The following is a 22,939-nucleotide window of genomic DNA, read 5'->3' as shown; positions in this document are numbered from 1 at the left end:
CTGCTGGCGTGCTGAGCGTCCAGGCGACCGTCGCTTGCCGAACATCAGGATCATCGCCTCAACCGACCGCCTTACTCGAAAACAGTCACCCCCTTCTCAAATCACACGCGGCTCAGGACCGCAGATTCATCCTTTTTGATCACACCGCCGAACCTTCCGGTACCGCCTTCGAACATGCCATCCTCAACAGCAGCCCACCTACTCAAATCATCGCCCCAGCCAAACTTCATCTGCCAGGCCCCTTCAAGAACGCGCTTCTCAATCGGATGAATACACTGGGTCAGTGTCCCAAGCCAAGGAAATCCGTCGCTGCTGATCATGATCCGATTTGTCTTGTCGTGAAGTTCACTCACATATGGGGCACGCTCTCGTAGGCGACCGTTAGCGTCAGCGTTAGCGTTTGCGCCCAAGCCACTGAAACGACCCCTACGGACCTGAAGACCGCGGTCCATAGGACAATCAGACTGGATGACAGCCGAGTTCTGGTTGTATGTCGAGGCCCGACCAGTGGGCAGAGAGATCTTGACGTAACCGCAGCTATTAAGGATGATCTGTTGAACGTGGCCACGGAAAGATCGCTCTGGTACGGGCGTGTCATCTCTGTCGAGTAAGCCAGCTTCGTATCTGTATTCACAGAGTGGTTTTCCTGGAGTGATGGCGTCAAGAGTGCGAGCCCATGCAGCGCCCTTGGGCAGGATCTCACGAGGCCATTCCTCCCTTGAATGGAGACAACGGAGGCCGTGTTGAACGGTGATTAGAGGCATTTCCAGATTCTCCTCGTGGATGGCGGTCATGCTTACCGAGTCGAGGGTCAAACAATGAAGACTCGTGTCTCTGCTAACCTCCATGAATCCTTTGAGCATCCAAGGAGTGACCCAACAATTCTCGAACTTGAGGTCTCTCACGTGATCGAACTTGATCAGAGACGGGGCGGTCTTGCTGGTATTCTTAAGCAGCCACTCATTCGGATTGTCAACGATGGGAGCCGGCAAAACATGCTGATTGCGGGCGTACATGCCAACGCCGTGTTCACCACCACCGACATAGCCAATACTCAGGCTGTGCAGGTTCTCGAGTTTTGTGATGTAGCGCCTCAAGAAGTCGGTGAATCGCTCAGCAGCCTGTGCGGGAGAGATAGGCATGTTGTGCATAAAGGCCTTGTCGCCGATGACATGTTCTTGGCGCCAGTCAGGACTGAGGGAGATCTCCAGTCGCTTCAGTCCAGACAACGACTTCCAGAACTCGCGCTGCTCCAGAGACGGCAGCAAGCCAGAGGACAACTTGCTGATGCGGAGAGTGTGGACATGACGGAAGTTGTTCTTGTTTGTTATGATCGCTGTGGTGTATGCGCCCAGAAACGCTCGCTGGGCCCACACAGTCTCCATCAGCCATTGCGCCTGTGCTTCACTGAGTATCCCTGGTGTGAGGGGCGATACGAAAGGATTGGCGATTTTGCTTTGGATGAATGACAAATGACCACCGTGCTCCGCCGCAAGATTGTGGCCGTTGAAGATCACAGGCCATTGGGGTAACTTGCGGTTGGCATTTCTGGCATGGCTCAGAGCTCGACGGTGACGCTCAGCAGCACCTTGATGCAAATTTACGAGATTCTGCACCGCTGCACCAATTGGATTCACTTGCGGATCGACGGCGGCTGCTGGATCCAGGTCGAGGACGGTGGCAACACCTCCAGTATGACACTCTGGGTCGAAGTCGTACTGTTCATGCTGACAAGCGAAGCTTTTTATGTCGCGGACTTTGAGCCCATCTAGGAAGCGGACCTCTTTAGCATCGGACGCCGGTGGTGGCTGCCTAGCGAGAATAGATTTGAGAGTCGTGTTGATGGTGTTCTGTTGGCCCCATCGAAATAGTTCGTTGCGAGCAAAGGTGGTCCATACATCTTCGGTCTTGAAGGTTTTGCCGAACACTTTGCTGCCTTGTCCGATTCGTTTTTCGAAGAGGGCCATGTCGGAGATATCGGGACCCTCGATCCAGCCATGGCCGCTGTCGATGCACAAGCCAAGCTCCGAGGCGTTGGTGATTTTAGCGAGAGCTTGTTTGAGGAGAGGGCGATTGTTGTCCACCAGATCTTCGATAGCTTGCAGTTCCGGGAAGCGAGGGTAATTCTCAGTTGGCCAAACGAACTTTCCGAACCATGCCTCCTGTTCCTTCTCGATGATCTTTGGGCTCGCGTACGCCAGACCTTCCAGGTTGTATTCAAACGAGACACCAAAACGATTGATGTTAGGACCATGGTTCTTGAAAATCGTGTCGTCAAAGAATTTCTGGTCGAATTTGACCACGACATTTCTGAGCTGGATCGGCGCCAATATCTGGGCATGCAACTTGCTGACAAGACGGAGGTTCTTGACATCTCGGGTTGAGAGGAACTGAGAGATTGCACTCCACAAATTCTCGTCGACCAACCAGATCGCAACCGGTTCGCTTAAGGGTATAGCCACGTTTTGCGGTGGTCGCGATGTGCCGGACTTCGGGGGGTTTGCAGGAATACCGGAAGTGCTTGAGGGCTTCCAGAGGCGCGGATATTGCTTCACCTCAGTGGCTACGGACTCGTCTTTCTTCTTTGGCCTACTAGACAATCTGAATCTAGATCTGCCGCTGGAAGGCTGTGCTTCGTGTTCAGGATCCGATGATTGAGTTCGCTTGGCTCGGGCGATTTTGTCGAGGAAGCTCTTTTTGTCATTTGACGGGATACTTTCAGGAATGATCTTGGCATAATTGAAAGGAAAGCGGGATCTGCGCTGCTGTTCGTCCACGCCAGCAGAAGTGCAGGATTCGCCCGCTATCGGAAGTTCGGGAAGAGTGGTAACAGTATGGTCCAAACCACGCGGAACGGACGTGGTCGACAAGCCCGGAGTCCGTCCCAGCAGGTTCCCGCCGACCTTCTTCCGAATGATGATGTTCGCAGCGCGTGTCAGGAATCCAGTAGGAGGTACCTGGTCGGGTTGTCGCGTATGGTCGTCCTGCAGGGTCAAGTCGGACAAGTCGCGCATGCCTGAAACGACTCCCGCATACCCAATGCTTTCAGCAGCCAAAGGGTCGAGGGTGGTCGCACCCTTGGAAAGACCTGGCTGACGCAGCTTAGCGCGCAACGGGCTGGTCGGAGACTCTTGGGTGTTGTTTCTAACAGCGTTCCTCTTGTTCTTGGTATACTCTTCAAAGGTGGTTGTCCGTGTGGATTGAATGAAGTCGTTACTCTGAGAGTAAGGGTCTGTTGGAAAGACTACCATGCATGGCGGGTCGACAGGGCTGAGCGAGGTGAGAGGAGGCGAGTCTTTCCGGGAGAGACGCAGTGAGCGGCGAGTCCCAGAACCTGAATTGACCTGACCGTGGTTGGACTGGTCCGACAGTGGAGAGGCTGAAGGCAAGAGAGATGATAGGGTTGCGTCTGACAAGCCGAAGGCTGGCGGAGCAGCGGTCTCTTTCTGCTTCCCCTTGCATTTAGCCTTAGAGGCCTCGCGGTCGCGGTTGATCTTGTCCATTTCTTCACGCATGAATGCGATCAGCGTCTCCGGACTGAAGGCTGTCTGGAACGGATGAAGTGGGGGAACCTCGGTGACACCTTCGACCGGTGACGACTTCGTCCGCCGCTGCCAGGCTGTAGGGGAGCGGGCTGGAGGTAGAGGGAGCGCATCGAGTTCGGTATTGGGGTTTGGGAGTTGGGCTTGCGAGGCGTCAACTTGAGGATGGAGTGTGACAGGGTCGTCCTCGTCAGACGAGAAGGCGATATTGATCTCATTCTCATTGTCGTCGTCCTCCTCTGGCTCACCACACAACCGTGCAGCGTGTCGGAGAGTCATGGTTGCACTGTCCGCACGTTGAACGTCTCAAGGCAGAAGCAGAATCTCGAGTTTCTCCAACAAAAGGCACAGAAGGCCAGCCATGCACTATGACCGCCCGCCCACTTAGCGCCGGCGGCACTTCGGCACGTATAATAGTATTTCCGCTCCGAGACCGTCTGCAAACACTCTGGGCGGCGTCGAGCACCGCCCACAGGGGATCCCTGCCCCAAACTTTCTCCCTGATTACACAGACTCTGACGAGAGATAAATGCTTGGAACTCTTCCAGAAGCGGTGGCAGAAGATGAAATCAGCTGGCGAAGTCGAATGTCTTAAGGACGGATTTCGACTGAGGCAGAAATGCTGCATTGCCGCGACCTAACTCGTTTCAAGACATATCCCAGGACAATGCCCCAAGACAAGAGGCCGGTTGTGTAAAGAGAATCAGTATGCACCTGATGGGCTCTTTGCACTCAACGTTTTGAGTCTGATAGTCGACCCGCGCACATCCGGTGCTCGTGCTTTGCACTTGGCAGCAACGGTTCCGGTGGTACGATCAAGCTTGTCCGGCATTTGATGTGAGGAATTAGATCCAACAGCATCTTAAAAGTCATTCAACGCCGAAGTGAAACCCTCTCGATTGCTTCTATCGAACCTAGACAGCCAAGCTCGGACAAATGCTTCACCTTCAGGAAGGTCGTCCCTCCGTAATTGAAATATCATGCAAGTACGATCTTGCCATCCGGAAGCATATGGAGCACGTTCGCTGAAACCGTCTGGGCCTTGAGATACTGCCTACGTATCGAGGGTGCACAAGCGCATCCTTGGGTTGATGACGATAGACCAACAACTTTTCTGGCGTTCAGCTCAAATGCCGACATGCCGGTGTCAAACTCGTGTGGCGTTGTTCTCTCGCACAACCCTCCCGGCTACTCGACGAGGCGCGGTAGGAGGATAGGGGAGTCAAGAGATTCCTCATATCGAGAACCGGAAGCCCAACTTGAATCTTCCAGGTTCTTGAAAAGGCCTGCGTATATGAATTGATGCTCGACGCACCGGTCAATATGGGTCGAGGTTAACAGTGCCCCTCACACATTGCCACAGTTAGGTGGCTCTCCGGTAAGATCTTCGGACATCTTGCATGCCGTGTGTTGAAAGCGCGAGCCTCTGTAGCCCGCGTCCACTTCACATGCATGGGCATGGTCGACTATGAGTCGACTTCGCCGTAGTCCATGCGGTCCTAAGCTCGATTCGTCCGTAGCTGTTGAATGAGGTAGATTCCTCACCACCCCTGTCTAATGTCGTCTCCGATAATCTAACCTGCACTCGTATACCCTCGAAGAAGCTAGCCGCGACTCGTATTCATGTGGAGTTGACTACAACGCTCCGTAGCTTTTCCGCATAAGGACCCTTCTCAAAGGCTCCTCTGGATTCAACTCCGTGGGCCAGCTAACCTTTGCTCGTATTCGACTCTTCCGGACCTGCCTCCTCTCGTATCCACAAGTGGCTTCCACCAATACATCTACCGGGCACCCGGTCGCGTTCGTCTCCTCTGCCTCTCCATATGATTACCGGTGTCCCTAGTCGGACCTGAAACCCAGTCTGCGGGCGGCCCTCGATTCCCGGGAGGAATTAACTCTATGTCCGGGCCCGTCCAAGGATCGGGAAACGCATCACTGCGGTTTCCAAGCGGAAGAAACACTTTACCAACAAGACTGCTGGCGGCAAGTATATCAGTCATCTCGCTGCTGCCCTTGTAGTACTTACTCTACATCCTCTCTGCTCTCCCATCTGAACATCCCATCCTTCACCTGCCCCTGTCGATCTACAATGCCTCCCACCAACAAGGCCCTCGTCCTCCTCGCGCCCAAATCGCCCACCCAGACCATCTCTCAAGCCCCGTACAGCCACCCGTCTGCCAACGAACTCGTGATCAGAACCCACGCTGTAGCAATCAACCCGGCCGACTGGGGCGTCCAGCGCCGCGGCGTCCTCGTCCCCGAAGATGCATACCCCTGCATCCTAGGCTGCGACGTCGCCGGGGAAGTGGTCGAGCTGCCGAATCCCACCGCGGCAGGGGCCTCGATTTCTCACTTCAAGATCGGGGACCGCGTGATTGCGCAAACCGGACCCCTGGACACAAAGCACTGGAAAGACACGGACATGGACATGGATACGACCTCTGACGACTCCAACGCGATGTCTAGCTCCCTCTGGCAAGGAAAGAAAATCTACGCGTACGCCGCGTTCCAAACGTACGTGGTCCTACGCGGCCCCGTGATCGCGCGCATCCCCGACGCAATAAGCTACGAAGACGCCGTGGTCCTCCCGCTGGGAATGGCAACCGCGGCGTCGTGCCTCTTCCCCACGACGATGCTGAAGCTGGACTCCCCACCCCTTGACCGCAAGGCCGAACGGAACGGCAAAGTCCTCCTCGTCTGGGCCGCGAGCTCCAGCGTCGGATCCAGTGGCGTCCAACTCGCCTCCCAAGCAGGATATACCGTGATAGGCGTGTGCTCGGGGCGGAACTTCGACATGGTCACCTCGCTCGGGGCGGTGAAGTGTTTCGACCATGCCTCCCCGGCTGTGGTCGACGATGTCGTTTCGTATGTGACTTCCTCTCACGCGGGGATGGAAGTCGTGGGCGCGTATGACGGCATTTCCACCGGCCCGACGCTTACTCCCTTGTGCGAAATCCTGCACCGGTTGGCCGACGCGGGGATCCCGACCAGGAAGTTCATTGCCGCGGTGTTTCCTGGTGCGGAAGCGCACGCAAGGCACGGCGTCCAGATCATCGTGAATCTCACACAGGGCATGGAGCAGTTCAACCGTGCCGCAGCCCGGCTACCGTCATGGTTGGAGCGAGCAATGGGCGATGGAAGGGTGAAGTGTGCGCCCGAAAAGGAGGTCGTTGGAGATGGGCTGGGGGCCGTACAGGCGGCGATGGATCGGCTGGCGGAAGGAAAGGTGTCAGGGCGGAAACTGGTTGTGAGGCTGTAGATGAAAGATCTGTGGATGGCGAACGGTGGTAGAGTTGGAAAGTACATCACGGACATAGATACATAGATGCGTCAGGGTTATCAATACCCCTGCCCTTTGACCATGGGTTCTACTTCAGTGTGGCCGGAGAACTTGAAAATCAGTATTACTAAACCATTCATTGAAGAGCTTCAGTCGCTCAGATCTCCTCGATTACTGGAAGCTTATTGTGCGACGAGGACGGACTTCACGGGGTCGATATCCAACGCCTGTGACTGATCATTCGAATGATTTCTCTATTGTTCATCGTTGCTGTACTGTTGTCACCAAAGCTACAACCAAAGTAATAGCACAGCAATATCGACTCCAGCAATGAAACGCACCTCTCAGCCACGTGGGTATCACTATGCGTATGACAATTCCAACCAACACCTGCGCGTTCGAATACAGGCCATCGTAACAGTATGTCCGGTGATATGTGATATTTCATAGTCATGTACCAGCCTGTTTGCGCCGATCCAGCCTTCAGTTCACGTTCCACATTCCAATATTATTACCTGTTTCATTGGTCCTTTGTCGCGAACTTTTCCTATCTTGACTTCGTGCTCTAGAGACCTTCCCACCCGCCCTTCCTTGTATTGTCCGATCAAGTCTCAAAGAGCATTACTGTCTGCCCGAACAGATTTTCGTGGTCGGCACCGATTGCCTCGGGCTGGCCGTTGACATTGACCATGTTGACAGAAGCCTTGGTAGTTAAGCCGAGAAGAGAGATATTCTGCGAACACTGAATATCAATCATGTTCTCTTGGCAAGACTCGGTCTCCAGGCACGTCTGGATGTAGTTGTCGAAGAAGCTGTAGAGCCCACCTCCATACATGTGGACATCGGACGAGTCAACAATTCGCAAACCCCAGGACTTCTTGCAGGACTCGGTCGTGCAGTCTTCAAAAGTCGGATCCGTGAATGATGGATTAGGTGGGAAACCTCCTTGCAGCGCATCCGGCGAAGATTGCATGTATGGGGTTTCTGTTTGAATCGCACCCATGAAAATGTCGCGAGCATTGGCGAATTGGTAGTTGTAGAGCTGGTTGTGCTCAGACGAGGTCCCATATAGCCAAACAGGACCTTGACTCTCGACGAGGAGGCCTCGGCCATTGTAGATATTGGTCTGGTTGTGGGTAGTAATGTCGAGCTCGTGATCCGCGACCCAGAACCAACAGTTCTCGAAATAGCCTGAGGCTTGTTGAGTGATGTGCATCAGGAGAAATGCACCAGCGCACTCGGGCTTGAACTCAAAGGAGCCGGTGATGTTAGCCTGGCACGTATCCTGCTGGAGCTGAGTTCCCGCAGATCCACCAATGCGGAAATTGACATCCCACATTCCAGCAGAGCCCTGAGATTCTTCAGCGACATTCCATTCTAGGATGATGGCACCTGGAGCGGGTCCGATAGTCTCAAAGACAAGATCCGACATCTCGACTGAGCCGACGTCGCCAGACTGACCGATTTGGAAAGCAGGCTTGGGGTTGTTGATATCCTGAAACGCCGATCCTTGTATCATGATAAGGGGCCAGATTTCACCGGTGATCTTGATATTCGACGGTACTCGAACAGTGTCAGAAATGACGTAGGCACCATGGTCAAAATACACGATCTGGTCAGGTGTAGCAGAATCCAGGATTTTCTGAATCGCGGCAGTGTCATCTGTGACTCCGTCGCCTTTTGCACCTTGAGACTTGACACTGACAAAGGATGATACTGGGAAGTTCTCGTATTGTGGCTTAGACCGCTCAAAGATCTTGCTGCCGTTCATGAGTGATGCTGGCATGTTCGGGGCGGTCAGTCCTTGCTGAACGCGTGCAGATTGAAGGGCAGCAGGAGAAGCAGAACAGGCAGCTGGAGCGGTTGGTGCGGGCAGAGTGGACCGAGTTGGAGATGCGCTCGCTGTCGCAGTGACGTTAGGTGGCACGCCGGGAGAGCCACTGACTCCAGAAGGTGGAATGGGCGCGATGGTGAACGGAGGAGCACCGCCATTCGGGGGTAGGGCTGCGGTGACAAAGACTGTGGTTGTGGTCAATGCTACACCGGATGGCGGAGGAACAGCCGAGGTGGTGAGGGTGGTTGTGGTCGTCGACGAGTATGACTCTCGCGGACCTTGAGGAGGTGGAGGCTGGGCCTGGGGCTCTCGCTTGACAGGTTGGCCTCCTGAAATGCCAGCCGGAGTGTAAGTATCGCCCTGACCCCAAGCAGCCACAACTTGGCCGCCAGCAAGAATGGGTGTGATGCCATCGGCTCCGACAATGGCGTTCTGAGTGCCAGTGAAGTCAACATTCTGCAGGGCCATTGTACCGCCAGTCGCAGGTGCGCTGGTCAAGTTGTAGGATGTCTTGATGCCAACCGGGGTACCGCTCATGACGCTATCAAGTAGAATGAGGGAGCCCACGGTCTGGTTGACACCATCCTGGAGATTCGACATATCGATCCCAACATCACAGTTGTTCACACTGACGGATTTCAAAGTCCAAAGCCAATTCCAGTTCATGAAGATGGCAGTTCCGCAATTGTTGAAAGTCAGGTTACGCGTAGTGAACTGTTGATTTCCGAGGAACATACCAAACTTGCCTCCGTTGAAGGTGAGATCGGACATGAAACCGCCTGAGCCGTTATCCATAAAAATGCCTTGTTGTTTGTTGGTGGGAGATTTGGGGCGCATGTTGAAGACAATATTCTGCAAGCTGGTAGCCTGCGCAACTTGCCAGTGGATACCAGCACCCTTCTCCTCGGGCATCTGTGATATATCGATGATCAAGTTGCGCATCTGGCGGTAGAAGTTGTTCTGATTTGTATACCATTGTGCGCCATTACCTCCAGGAATGTAAGGATCGGTGTCGAGGACTGCAAGGCCTTCGAAGCCAGGCAAGGCAAGGATCGTAGGCATATTGACAGCGTCTCCGATAAATTGGGTATAGTACAGCTGAATGATGGGAGCGGAGACTGCGTAAGTACCAGGAGGGAAGTAGATGATGGCAGGCACGGTTGTCGAACTGTCGCAACCCTGGCCACAGCGACCACCGTCGGTAATGGCATTGTTGATCGCAACAGTATCGTCGTTGGACCCATCACCGACAGCACCGTAGTCCTTGACATTGCGAAAAACCTTGTACGTGGTGTCTGAGCCGTATGCAACCGTGCCTTGACGCTGGATCTGACTTAGCCAGTATGAGGAAGTGGCCTGCCGAGCCTCGAGTTCGACAGGTTTGGGTTTCGGAGCCGCACTCGCCAGCCAGGGCAGAGTGAGCAAGAGGTAGCTGAAGAACCGCATTTTGTTCAGGTTAGGTGTGTTTTGTGCGTCTTAGAACGTCGAAGTTGACGATATCCAGTTGTCGGTCTTGGTTTTGTCAAATCTTGCTGGTGGAAACTTTAGAAGGAGAATGGATTCGAAGTGTCGAAGGAAGAGCTTTAAGTCTTCGAGCGACCAGCACCGAGACAAACAAAGAGTGGGCAGTGATAAAAGCAGTGATGTCCGCTGCCTATGTCTTCTGAGCCGATACTGGTGTATTGAAGTTTGGGAGGAAGTTGTCGGCGGGAGAGCTGCCTTGTGACTGGTGTGTAGCACGCGACGCCGGAATGAGATTTTTTGTGATTGCGATGAATGGGGAAACCGTTGAATAGGAAGCCACGAGTTCAGTTGCGTGGGTACAGAGTAAGTGAGTTGGAAGTGACAGATCAACGAGAGTCAGAAGACCAGACAACAATCAAGCTGCTCTCGAAGACAAGAAAATAAACAATGATTCATCGGCGAGATTTTCAAAGGCGGTCGCCGTCGGTCCGGTAGTCGATCAAGACAGAGAAAGTCTTTTGTGCCACTTGTTTCTTCTTTCTTCTTCAAACGAATGACAAAGGTGAACAGCCCACGACAACCAGCGTGAATGCGACAAAGAGAGAAAAACAAGGAACAGGAACTTGCTGTCTTGAGAGTGGAAGAGGTGGATGAAGTCAGAGAGACGAAGTCACAGTGAAGTGATATGTGCGCTGGCAAGCGTTCGAACCCACCACCGCACAATCGCAGCGCAGTGAGGTAAAGTCTGACGAGAACCAGGTCGCTTGTTCCTTGATATTGGGCCCAATCTCAATTTGCAGTCAGCTTGCACAGACGACGAACAGGTGTACGTACTTGCACAGCAGGACAACCTGTCTGGTGGTGCTCCAGCTTCCTTCAATCTCGACACTGGGCATCACAGGCATTGCCGCAGTGGGTTCTTCACAATCCTTTTTATCTCCGTCATACATCGTTAACAAAGAAGATCAGTCCTATCACCACTACTAGCTGTTTCCAGTCTTACACTACCGAAAGCACGCCCTGGACCAGATCGACTGAGGAAGCTTGTATTCTTCGCGCCGCCCCGTTGGGAAGCAGCCGCGTGGCCGTCCGACTCAGGCACAGGCTGGAAAGTGTGGTCTGTAGCTCTTCATTCGTGGGACAAGAGCACCCAGGCCCCTCTTTGATCCGAACGCAGCTGGCACAACTCCACTCCACCTACCAGGTGTGTAAACGGGGACGAAGCGATGCAAAACAGGAAACAGGCTGTGGAAGCGAAGAAAGAGAAGGGATCAGGACACAGAGCGGGCTTCGAAATACTGCTGAGCTGGCAACGGCGAAACATCCGATTGGGTGTGTAGTCATCTGCCATGAAACAGCTTCGAAACAGCTAAGGTTTGACAATGCAGAAATCGGGTCACGTTGGTGGCGCTTCGAGGCTGGAACTGTGGCTACACGGCAGAATTTAGCCGATCATGCAATACATCCCTGCTCGTCTGTCAAACTTGGTCGAGGACAAGAGAGCCGGCGAAGTCGGCAAACTAGGCCGGATATCCAGTTGACAAGCGAAGTGGTAGTGACAAGTCACATCGACAGTCAACAGCATGTTTCTATGGCCCATTTCCGTCGCTCATCTGATTTGATCACGTTCCATTTCACTTCTGATCACACGGGCCAGCCGGATGACCCCTTCTTCGAGCACATCCTGGTCTTCCCATGCATAGCACAGCCGGAGATCTTTCTCGAACCGGGTTTGCTCGTTGTGTTCGTCGCCGTCGACCTTGAATAACGGTCCCGAGATGATGGTCAAATTCTCTTCTGCCAATGCCCGCTTGTAGATCCGGGTCGAGTCCAGCGACCCTGGCAGAGTCAACCAAATGAAATATCCTCCCGCAACATCTCTATCTGCCTGCGGCATGGTCAAACCTAGTGGGAGAAGATGCTGTTTGACTGCTTCCATCATTGTGTGGTATCGTGCCGCGTACGCAGGCTGCAGTTCTTTGTAGATGTGGTCATCTAAGGTACCTGTAGCCAACATTTGGAAGATGAAGGATGCCACCAGATGCGAAGGAGCTCCTCCTGATCGACTGGAGCCTGTTTGGGAGATGCCATACGCCATTGCTGGAGTGCCTTCTGCCCAGCCTGTTCGACAGCCGGGAGCAACAATCTTGCTGAAACTACCATTGCTTACTGCATTTCCAAAATCACTAATTGGCCCACCATCAAGTTCTCGGTCAACGTCCACAATCCGCGGCAAAACTGCTCTGCATATCGTACGGGTTTCTTTGGCTGGATCCGAGGGCCACTGTAGCATGTCGTATACATCATCTGTCACGATGAGAGCATCATACTTGCGCGCCAGGCGTACCAACTGTTGTCGATGGTGAAGGCTCATGATTCGACCGGAAGGATTAGCAAAGGTAGGCACCGCGTAGATAATGTGCTTGTAAATCTTCCTCCATGGCTTCGGCGTCTTTACTCTGGGTTGTGTGTTGTTCTCCGCTAATGCTTGTTGCTCACTCTGCTGAAGGCCTTGCTCAAGATACCTGAGATCGATTCCTTCCTCGTCCTCGGGGATACCCCTCAGCCGATTGTCGAAGCCCGCGTCGGCAAAAATCCTACATGCCAGATAGTAAGTAGGAGCTACCATCCAGACATTTCGAGTGTAGATGGGGTCGGTAAAAGTCTGCAAAATGCATGCCAGGTTCTGGCTGGCACCTCCGCTAATACATATTCTCTCACTTGTGATGAGTTTGTTTGGGTTGTAGAATTGGTGGAGCCATTTAGCTATTGCTTTCCTCAGTGGTTCATATCCTTCGTCTGGACCGTAGAACAGGACATCTGTGTTTGCTGGGTCTGATAAGATGCGAGAGGATGCCTGCTCTAATTGCAGAGGCGGCAGAAGACTCGGATGTGGCCACCCTTTGAGGAGATCGATATGCCTCGATTGAGGTATGCTACTGCTATGATTTTTTCGAGGGGTCCCTGTCACCGGCGCAAGTCGAGTCATTCTGCGCAAGGGAGATTGCCGACAAGTTAGAGCAGCCAGGGGTGGCAAGAGCGCTGGACGGACGGTCCACATGTATTTCTGAGCATATACCTGATATAAGCTCTTTCCACGGCCGAGTTGTACATACATACACGGCTGTGTTGGAGGTCCGCCGGAAGGAAATTTTCTTTACCGATGCCTCACTGCTGCTCCACTCGAATCGACGCCTGTTGTGAGCTTGACGTTAGCGGCAGTGGCGGTCCCTTGAACTAGGCGACAACGGGCAAGCTATGCCTAAACTTTGGGGCACAACTGGGGAAAGCGACGTCAACGAGGGGAAGAGATGGTTTGGGTGACGCAGGCACAAAATACCAAGGGGCACAAGCGAGGGAGATGAACCTGACCGTGCCTGGACATTCCTCGAGTGTCTTGTGCAACAATCTCCTCGAGTGGTTCTCAAGCATCAACACCAGCTCACCTGTATCACCTGTATTACCTATCCACCTATTCATATCCACTCCACCACGACGCGCGGCATCCTTGCTGCAGAACCTTTGACCGCGCCACAGTACATGACTTGCGCTGGACTGGGCCGCTCGAAAGTTCACCGGATATCCAATCCTATATTTAGTCCTCGTTGGACAAACATGGTGACACGATAATGGCACCGAAGTGAGCGTTCCATGGAACCGCATAAGCCGCTGAACGCTTCACAGCGCAAATGACATGCTGCAGTGCCACAGGCTGCCGGCTGACTGAGCTTCACACCACGTTATGCCTTTGAAATTGGAACGTCAGAGATTAGCTACCTGAACAATCTACTACAGACGCAATGGCGAAAAGACTATCGTCGCTCTTCTCTTTGTCGCGGGACGGCGACCACCATAATCACCACCAGCAAACCGAAGCGACACCAGCGACGGCCAGCTCGCCTCAAACTGCTCCTCAGTCACCTCACAAGCTACACAAATCCCGCTTTACCTCATCCTCGCAGATCGACCTCAATGATGGCCTTCCTCCCCTCGCTCCTCCTCCTCTCTTGACCGAGTCCGGCTCGGTGCGCCCTCCGAGTAGCCATCGAAGCGGGACCGACAGTAGACCAACTAGTAGGAATAGCAGCGCACATAGTCGAGACGGAAGCAGGAGTCGGCCGCAGACACCCAATCTATTGATACCACCTGGCAATACCGGCTCGCCAGGTCTCCCCGCTACATCTCCCGTGGCCAAGATCACCAAGAAGAAGAGTTGGCTTCCAGGGAAATCGGACAAACACAGATTCGAGGATGGTCCAAGATCATCTAAGGCCTGGATAGCAGGTATCCGTGATCATATGCCATACGACTTGGCGCCTCTGTCCAAAGGCGAGAGAGTCCCTGACTTATGGAACGACCGCGGGGATACTGTTATCTATCTCTACCCACCTTCCTCAGGCAAAGGCCCTTGCTTTCGGATCGACTCGGCCCTCCTTGCTGACTCAAGTTCGCTCATAAACTTGCGCAGGCAGTCTCCCACTTCTCCGGTGGATAGAAATGGTGACATTCCACAAATCCAGACACCCTTCTCAGCGCTGTCTATGAGCCCTCAACAGATTCGTCCTCCATCCCAGGATTCGAGCTCAACCTATCGCACCACCAACTTCTCGGTACCGAACATCGTCACCTCGTTCACTGAGGAAAAGCATGTTTACCTGCCTATGGCCTTCGACGCTGACCTGTCTCAGCCAGAATCAGAACCACAAGGCGACGACTTTGAGCTTGTCGTACTCTACCGTAACTTCTTTGCCTTTCTTGTTGGAGGAGCCCTCGTGTCGACGCACAGGCAGCTGTCCCTGTTTTCCATCTTTATGGGGATCAGTACCATTCTCAAGCGATTGGGGTTTTCAAACTCGGACGGCTCCACATGGGGCGATGTGCCGTACAACAGCTTCTCACGTTATTGTGACGAGCTGAGATTGGCAGATGTAAGATCAAGTCGAGAAAAGACAATCGAGGCAATCGTACTGGGCGAACATCTCAAATCTTGGCCTTTGTACAACGAGGGGTTCTGCCACGCTGTTGGGAGGCTGGCCGATCTCAAATCGATCAAGAGCCCGAAGTATGAAATGATGTCTCCCATCACCAGGAACCGCTTGGAGCGTGCACAGATCGACCTCGAGCAGAGGTTACTGGTGGTCAGAGGCAAGCTGGAGGACTTCGATTTCCCCTCGATGTTTGCAGGAATCGCCAACTCGCAGACTGCTACAGAAGCCAAGTTGATTCGTTTCAAGGAGTGGAAAGCCGCCTTTCTAGATTTCCGGCGCTTCATGTTGTCGTATCTGCGGCGGAGATACGGTGCTTGGCCACCCAAGGCATCCTCGAAGAAGAATAACTTTGAAGAAAGCGGTCTGAACCGGATTCTGTTACGGGAGCTGTACAAGGATCTTACAGACTTGTACGACATCCTCGTCGACCGGTCCTCTTTTACAACTCGTACAGCAGACATGCCGCCCATGGATGAAGACGCAGAGACAAGCGACCAGAACGAGACCATTCAGCATGCCATCAGACGCATCGAGAGCGAGTATGACCGAGCAACTCCGCCAGTCTTGCCTCCAGTTCCTTTCGACACGCCTCTGATTCCACAATTCTCCAACAGTTTCAATCGCCGGCACGTGCTGATGTCTGACAAGTCAGCTGCCTCGAATAAAAAGCTGAAGGAGAATGAAATCAATGAAGTGCTCTTGGGTTCATACAATCGCGAGTCGATCAATGCAAGCACCTTCATTCAAGACTTCTTCAACTATGAGCGTCAACTGGGAAAGGGGAAAACATTGGAACAGGTTGTAGACGCACGATGCGGGCAGTGGCTTTTCGTCTATGCAGTTCTTCAGGCACTGCCAATGACTGTTGTGGATGCGAGAGACCTGAAGCATACCGAAGGGGTGGAATACTACCTCTGCGTGGCGCCACGGGGAGGTAGGCCATGGCTGAAAGAAGATCAGTCAGTTTCGCGAGCGTGGTACAACGTGAGCAACGGTGGTGGCTACGTGAGTCTCCCTGCGGACCTGATAGACCATAGCGTGGAGGGAGTCTATCGGCGCAGTCACTGCTGGACGGAAGCCTCGAAATGGACCCAACAATCACCTCAGCATGCCGTGATCGATACCTTCCATCGTGCCGATACGAATGGCCTACTACCCCGGCCTGCCAGTGCCCTTGTTCAGTCGCCGTCCGCCAGCCCTGCGCAATCGCCGCATGCCAGTCCTCTACATTCCCCACTGTTGCGGCCGATATCGCCGCCTGGCTCTCCAGGGTTCCGTCCTTCGAGTCGAGATCGAATTTCGGTCAACCTAGGGCTGGAGGCTACAGAGGCTCCGCCATCGGTGCGCAGCAGCTCACGACCGCCACCGATACTCAATCCGAACATCACTTTCGACGCGATCTTGGGCACGACTGACGAAGGGGCGAAGGGTAAGGGAAAGAAGGGGAAGAAATAGCCTACTGAAAATGTTGGAAAGAATTATGCGCGCGCATTGTGTCTGTTTGTCTCTTGGAAAACATAGCTGTGAGCCGTACGGTTCACCGTCCGGGGGCCTTTGCTCTACCCTTGGGTCCTGCTGCGAACCATTTACCTCGAAATGGCAAAACTGTCAGCCAATCAAAGTTCGTCGGAATCCAGTGACGTCAAGCACAATAGATGCGGAGTGGCGCGTGTGTTTCAATGCTTCGAATACCATCCATTGCTAATGCTAGCTTGAGTACATCAGTGCTCTCGAGAGGATCGACTTGGGAACAAGTTTCATATCGATGCTGAGACCAGCCATTTTGGCTCTAACTTTTTCATTGAGGCTGGCGACAAAGACGAACTCCTACCCACCCGCTCGTGTCTAGCCGGAGACTTCTGAGGATGAGTTCAAGCGAAGATGGTTCCGTCAAAAAGCCCATCAACAGGGAACCTGATGCTGGAAAGCTCACAGAAAGGTATCCGCCCTCCTAGAGCAGACAGATATTGTCGTGACCTCGCGGAAGGGAGAAAGGAAGCCGCTGCGTGTTCTCCTCCAACGAACTGACTGACCTCGTCCCTCCAGCTTCCTGACCCCTTCTGAATCGAGATCTCATCCTCAGGCTATGGCGTACGAACGCAATCACGGCCCCATCCGACACCTGGACGCCACAGACTACAGGCTGAACATCAGGTCCGACTCATCTATAGCGTCGAGCGAAATTCTACCTAACAGCATCGACGTGTCCTTCTCAGTTGGCGATTTGACAACGCGGTTCAAATACCGCAGTGTCATGGCCGCTTTGCAATGCGCGGGGAACCGTCGTCATGAAATGCGCGAGCGAGTAGCGGAAGTTCAGGGCATTGACTGGGGTGATGGCGCGGTCATGAACGCCGTCTGGGGAGGTGTATTACTCCGAGATGTGCTCCTTTCGGCCGGCATCACGGCTCCGTCGCCAACAAATGAGGAGAAATTCCATGGATTGCACGTCCAATTTGCGTCCGCGCAAGAAACTCAGGACGATACGTATTACGGGGCCAGCATCCCGCTTTCCACGGCGCTCGATCCGGAAAGACAGTGTCTCCTTGCAACCTATATGAATGGCAAACCTCTTACGGCAAAGCATGGATACCCGCTGAGAGTGATCGTCCCGGGGATTATCGGTGCTCGATCCGTGAAATGGCTCGATTCCATCACCGTCTCGGCCGAGGAATCAAGAAATCATTATCAACAGCAAGACTACAAGGTTCTCTCTGGGGAGATTGCCCAGAGGATTGAGGCGGCCAAAGACGACGAAGAGAAAGGGCGGATCAAGGAGGAAGCTGAGCCCCTGATGGATAACCCCATCAACTCGGTCGTTGCGGTTCCTGGACAGGACGGGGATGTTCTTCATAGGGACGACCAGGGAATGGTCTATGTGCGAGGATATGCAATCCCTCAGGGCAAGGATGGTCCGGTTGTTAAGGTAGAGGTATCCATAGACCGCGGCGGGACCTGGCATCAAGCCTCGATCCTCGATGAGGGGGATGAGAATACCGCGTCATCCTCCGTGCCAAGGGGGGACACCACGCAGAGGGGGCAATTCGCATGGGTTGTTTGGGAATGCCGCGTTCCCGTTGACGGAAATTTGCCACAAGAGGGGATAAGTATCTGGTCGAAAGCGACGGACAAGGGCGGGAATACCATGGACGTCGAAAAGCCGGACGGAGACTGGAACCTGAGAGGAGTGGGGTTTAATGCTGTCGAGGGAAGGAGAAGCATAAGGGTTGAATGAGCGAGTGGTGGAGACCTGACCATTCAAGGATTTCATAGCGTCGAGATCGGCTCTGACAAGCCTGGATTACAGCCTCGCTCCTTTCTCCTTGCTGTCCCAGTATTGGACCTCCTTCCGTGACCGCCAGTCCGCTGGGAACATGGCAGGGCCCAGCATCTTCTTCTGCACCTTTCCTGTGCCGCCCTTGGGTAACTCGCCTTGCACGACTCTCAATATCGTGGGAAGCTTATACGCTGCCAAACCATTTCTCAAGTCCGTGCGGAGTCGCTGGATGGTAAGGTCCTTGGCCTCTGCGGACGACTTCAAGCCAACAATGGCGCCGACTCTCTGTCCAAACTCTTCGTCATCAACACCCACCACAGCGACTTCGTCAACGTAGGGTAGTTTCTGACACGCCTTTTCAACGTCAATCGCACTGATCTTGTATCCGCCCGATTTGATGATGTCTACACTCTCCCGTCCCACGACGAAGTAATAGTTCCCTTCTCGTCGTAGGATGTCGCCCGTCTTGAAGAAGCCGTCGCCGTCATGCGCTTTCCGCGTAGCCTCCACGTCGAACAGGTACTTGCTGAACATATACGGCGACCGGACTAAGAGTTCGCCGTAATCTCCCTCGGAAAGCCGCACCTCGACGCCTGGCACGGGCAAGCCCACACAACCCTTGGGTAGATCACCAGGCGCGTTGGCCGGGACCTTCAAACAGCCCGGGAACTCGGTCGCGCCGTATCTCGTCAGAATGGCGCGTCCTCTACGTAGATCGGTCCAAAACTCCTGCACGTTGTCCTGCAGGGCGGAAGACCCGCACATGATCTCGCGGAATTGGTTCACTGCATCGTCGTACCGGCGTCGGTCCAGGGCAGGCAGCACGGCGAGATGCTTGTCGTAATGCCATTTCAGGCGTAGCAGGATCGTGGGCACGGCCGAGAAAATCGTCAGTCCTCCCTGTACCCAGCGGTTCCAGACCCACGCGGGATCGAGACCCCCGCGCTTAAATTCTACACACGCGCCTGCTACCAGGAAGACAAAGAAGGAGGTCTGCAGGCCTGTGGTGTGATGGACTGGGAGGACGTGGAGAAGGACATCATTATGGGACACCTCGTAGCCCTCGCCAATTGCGAGGGCTGTTTCGTGGACGTAGGAGCGGCGCATCACAGCGCCCTTTGGCAGTCCTGTGGTACCGGAGGTGAAAATGACGACTCCGGGGGCAGTGTCGGATAGGAAATGGGTTGATGATATGACCATATCAAAGGCCGTATATTTGGACTGTTTGGGAAGATTGGACAGGATCGGGATGAAGGGGAGATGCAGATTTGCAGTAGTACGGAGATGGTGTTGGATATCGCGACCGAGGTGAACGACTTCCTCGCTTACCAGGAGGAGAACCTGTCTCGACTTGGTGACGAAGTAGGAGGCCTCCTTGACTGGGGCGGCGGTGGAGATTGGCACCACGGCTGCCCCGATCGCCAGCACCGCCAGCACCGCGACGGTGAATTCATACCCACCCGCGGCCAGAACGCCAATATAGACCTCGTCGCCGTCCCTCAGCGCCCTCAGAGTGTCCGAGGCCAACGACCCTTCCAGAACAGCTCGGAAGCAGAGAGCGTCGGACAGGATGTCGGTGTACGTCTTCTCCAGGCCGAGGTCGACATCTCGGATGGCAAGACGGTCGCGGCGCGCATGGCGCAGGAGTTTGCTGAAGAACGGGCTATTAGGAAGGACATTTGGGCCGAGGTGTGAAGGTACAAGGACTGTACGGTCCTGATTGTCAGCGGGAGACCGGGACGGTGGCATCTTGGTCACCCCCGCTCATCTGGTGAGGGGGACAGACGTGGTTGCAAGTCCGTCCAACGTACCGCACGTCGTGAGAATGACTTGTCGATTGTAAAGCCAGTCAGTCAGGTAGCGTCACGTCGTTGTTTTCATCTCCATCAAGTCGTCTGATCCTACGTCCTCGGAAACTTGGAGAAAGGCGGAGTCCGCCCGGGTCTGACGAGCTGGACATGATGTTGGAGTTCTACCAGTAAAGGACCTTGTTCTGAAAATGCGGAGATCTATAAACACCTCGGTGATTTCTACTTCGCCTTGAGGCTGACCTCGTGGTGGTCATGTTGAAGGCGGCAATGCCAGTGATCCGAGAAATGAAGGAGTGACAAAGAGTTCAAAGGACGGAGCTGATCAGATCAGCGCGGCTCGGTCACGTGGTCTGCAATTTCCACTGCGGATGCTTAATTGATTTTACTTTCGTCACGGAGAAAATCTCAACTTTCACTTTTCGATCAGCTCATTTCACACCACGATACTACTCCCGATTCGACGGCATAACAATGCGAGACATATTCACAGTGTCTAAGAGAGGTCTGCTAACTTCTCGGCCCCTGCGTCACGCTGCGATCAGTGTCGCTCGTGAAGCCGGGGCAGTGGGGGTGGGCAGCGATGTCCGGCTACATGACGACAAGACCAGACCAGTGCCAAGCGACAATGGGTATGCACATCGTCACGACTTCTCCCTTCGTGTCCACCATCTCGGCGGGTCTCAGCCTTGTGGAACCAGGACGTGAAGGTCGTTGTGGAGCTGGACCAGCCCTCATTCGAGCTCACGATGTCATGCTGTTGCGGCTTTCACCATGGCCGACGACTTAGGTAAGTAAGTCACTTCCTCCCTTTCCGTGAGTTCTACGACTACCTCTCATTGCATGCGCTTGAAATTTCCCTGCGCATTCGACTATCATTCGTGTTTCCAAAAGCGAAACTCGGCCCTTTCCCTGCACGTTACGCGCCACTAGACGAAATCCTCAGCCTCGTTTGACCCAGCAACCTCCATTACCAGCGCAATGCCTCGGAAGACCCTCGACTCCATATCGATGAACTACCAGGGCCACCGCGTCACCTGGAGAGAACGAATATCACACTTCACATGGTCATGGTTCGAATGTACAATGTCGACTGGCGCGATGGCAACTCTCCTGTCCCAGCAACCGTACGGCTTTCACGGCCTGAAAACTATCGGAAAGATTGTCTTCATTCTTGACCTGGTCCTCTTCGCTACGTTTACAGCACTTATCACGTTGCGTTTCTGCCTCAAGAGAGGAGCATTGAGCAGGTCATTACACCACGGAAATGAGAGTTTCTTCTTTGGCACCTTTTGGGTCAGTCTTGCCCTTATCATCTACTCGATTCAAGCATATGGCGTCCCGTCCTGTGGGAAATGGCTCGTAACAACGCTAGAAGTCCTCTTTTGGCTATATGCTGCCTGCGTCATGCTGGTCTCTATCTTCCAGTATCATGTCATCTTCGATCTCGAGCAACTGCCTGTGCACGAGATGATGCCGGCGTGGATTCTTCCAGTCTACCCGTTCCTCGTTCTCGGACCACTTGCAGGCACCTTGCTGTACAGTCAGCCACGGCCGTCCGCTGCCCTACCAATTCTCATTGGCGGCATTGCTTTCCAAGGCTTGGGATGGTGCTTTGCTTTCATGCAATACACCTTGTACATCACGAGGCTTACAAGTGGACTGCTACCCGATGAACCCAAACGACCGGGTATGTTTGTGGCTGTCGGACCCGCAGGTATGTTGTTCTGCCCGTTCTCCGAAGCTTTATTGACCTTGACAGCGTACACGTCTCAGGCCCTGATCAATCTCGGCAGCCAAGCCCAGGTCATTCTCCCGTCAGGCTTTCTCGGCATCACCACCATCCCAGTAGGGGACATCTGGAAAGCCGTTGGAGTGGCAGGGGGCATTTTCCTCTGGCTTGTGGGCTTTTGGTTCTTCGCTATCTCATTGGTCGGCTTCGTCCATGGCTATAAACACGCGCATTTCACGCTGAATTGGTGGGCTCTTATCTTTCCGAATGCTGGACTAACCATAGCCCTGATACACATTTGCAACGTACTGTCAAGTAATGCAATCAAGGCTGTCTGCTCGGCAATGACAATTATACTTTGCGCTGTCTGGCTGTGGGTGGCGGCATTGAACATCAAGGCCGTGTGGGGTGGGCAGATTCTATGGCCACATAAGGATGAGGATATGGAAGATATCGAGGGTCATGAGCAGTGAGGAGAAGAACGGTTGGTACTTGCTGAGCCTACCCAGAGACTGCAGAACCCGAGTCTCTACCTACAGGTCTTCTCGACTGCCAACCAATCCTACCGCTGCCGAGCTATTTTGTTCTTTTCGACCACCACAACATGAAGCGATCGCCTGTCGGACGACCCGGAAATGAAGACACTTGCGCGGTCGCTAGATGCCGCGTTCCGGTTCTGTGTCCGTACTCAACCATTCGGCATATTGTCTTTTCGCAAGCACTTGTCACGGACACTTCGAGTTACTCCATTTGTGACGGCACGATCTTCACCTTCATTGGCCTTGCAAACAACCGCGGAGCCTCTATACTGTAACTTCTATCCTGGTGGCATGCTCGGACATCTTTCCGGTCTGGTCTTGCGGAGACTCCCAGTGACATTAATGCAGTACGCAGAACCGCTTTACCCGGCTTTAGGTGTATGAATTTCCCACCGACATATACCCGTTGTACCCCACCGCCCGCATGTCGCTTTTCACGCAGTCGAGCTCTTTCTCCCATATCAGCCAGTCAGGT

The 22,939-nt window shown here is 53.8% G+C and overlaps 8 protein-coding genes across 8 annotated transcripts; 4 read left to right on the top strand and 4 right to left on the bottom strand.

The window, feature by feature from the left end:
- Nucleotides 1–101: 101 nt before the first annotated feature.
- On the bottom strand, nt 102–3,821 carry G647_09953 (uncharacterized protein; the record flags this gene model as incomplete). The annotated part of the gene is made up of 1 exon (XM_008725945.1): nt 102–3,821. The coding sequence occupies one exon, from the start codon at nt 3,819–3,821 to the stop codon at nt 102–104; it is 3,720 nt and encodes a 1,239-aa protein (XP_008724167.1).
- Nucleotides 3,822–5,631: 1,810 nt separating this feature from the next.
- G647_09952 (uncharacterized protein) lies at nt 5,632–6,801 on the top strand (the record flags this gene model as incomplete). The annotated part of the gene is made up of 1 exon (XM_008725944.1): nt 5,632–6,801. One exon carries the CDS (start codon nt 5,632–5,634, stop codon nt 6,799–6,801), a length of 1,170 nt encoding a protein of 389 aa, XP_008724166.1.
- Nucleotides 6,802–7,426: 625 nt separating this feature from the next.
- On the bottom strand, nt 7,427–10,102 carry G647_09951 (uncharacterized protein; the record flags this gene model as incomplete). Its single annotated transcript, XM_008725943.1, has 1 exon — nt 7,427–10,102. One exon carries the CDS (start codon nt 10,100–10,102, stop codon nt 7,427–7,429), a length of 2,676 nt encoding a protein of 891 aa, XP_008724165.1.
- A 1,627-nt stretch (nt 10,103–11,729) lies between these two features.
- Nucleotides 11,730–13,109, bottom strand: G647_09950 (uncharacterized protein; the record flags this gene model as incomplete). Its single annotated transcript, XM_008725942.1, has 1 exon — nt 11,730–13,109. The coding sequence occupies one exon, from the start codon at nt 13,107–13,109 to the stop codon at nt 11,730–11,732; it is 1,380 nt and encodes a 459-aa protein (XP_008724164.1).
- Nucleotides 13,110–13,920: 811 nt separating this feature from the next.
- On the top strand, nt 13,921–16,563 carry G647_09949 (uncharacterized protein; the record flags this gene model as incomplete). Its single annotated transcript, XM_008725941.1, has 1 exon — nt 13,921–16,563. One exon carries the CDS (start codon nt 13,921–13,923, stop codon nt 16,561–16,563), a length of 2,643 nt encoding a protein of 880 aa, XP_008724163.1.
- Nucleotides 16,564–17,194: 631 nt separating this feature from the next.
- G647_09948 (uncharacterized protein) lies at nt 17,195–18,343 on the top strand (the record flags this gene model as incomplete). The annotated part of the gene is made up of 1 exon (XM_008725940.1): nt 17,195–18,343. One exon carries the CDS (start codon nt 17,195–17,197, stop codon nt 18,341–18,343), a length of 1,149 nt encoding a protein of 382 aa, XP_008724162.1.
- A 66-nt stretch (nt 18,344–18,409) lies between these two features.
- On the bottom strand, nt 18,410–20,134 carry G647_09947 (uncharacterized protein; the record flags this gene model as incomplete). The annotated part of the gene is made up of 1 exon (XM_008725939.1): nt 18,410–20,134. The coding sequence occupies one exon, from the start codon at nt 20,132–20,134 to the stop codon at nt 18,410–18,412; it is 1,725 nt and encodes a 574-aa protein (XP_008724161.1).
- A 1,040-nt stretch (nt 20,135–21,174) lies between these two features.
- On the top strand, nt 21,175–22,398 carry G647_09946 (uncharacterized protein; the record flags this gene model as incomplete). Its single annotated transcript, XM_008725938.1, has 2 exons — nt 21,175–21,910; nt 21,956–22,398. 2 exons carry the CDS (start codon nt 21,175–21,177, stop codon nt 22,396–22,398), a joined length of 1,179 nt encoding a protein of 392 aa, XP_008724160.1.
- Nucleotides 22,399–22,939: the final 541 nt, after the last annotated feature.

Source organism: Cladophialophora carrionii, assembly GCF_000365165.1.
Source record: "Cladophialophora carrionii CBS 160.54 unplaced genomic scaffold supercont1.11, whole genome shotgun sequence".
NCBI lineage: Eukaryota > Fungi > Ascomycota > Eurotiomycetes > Chaetothyriales > Herpotrichiellaceae > Cladophialophora > Cladophialophora carrionii.
Note: the sequence above shows the minus strand (reverse complement) of the source record. Positions and strands in the feature narration are given on the sequence as shown.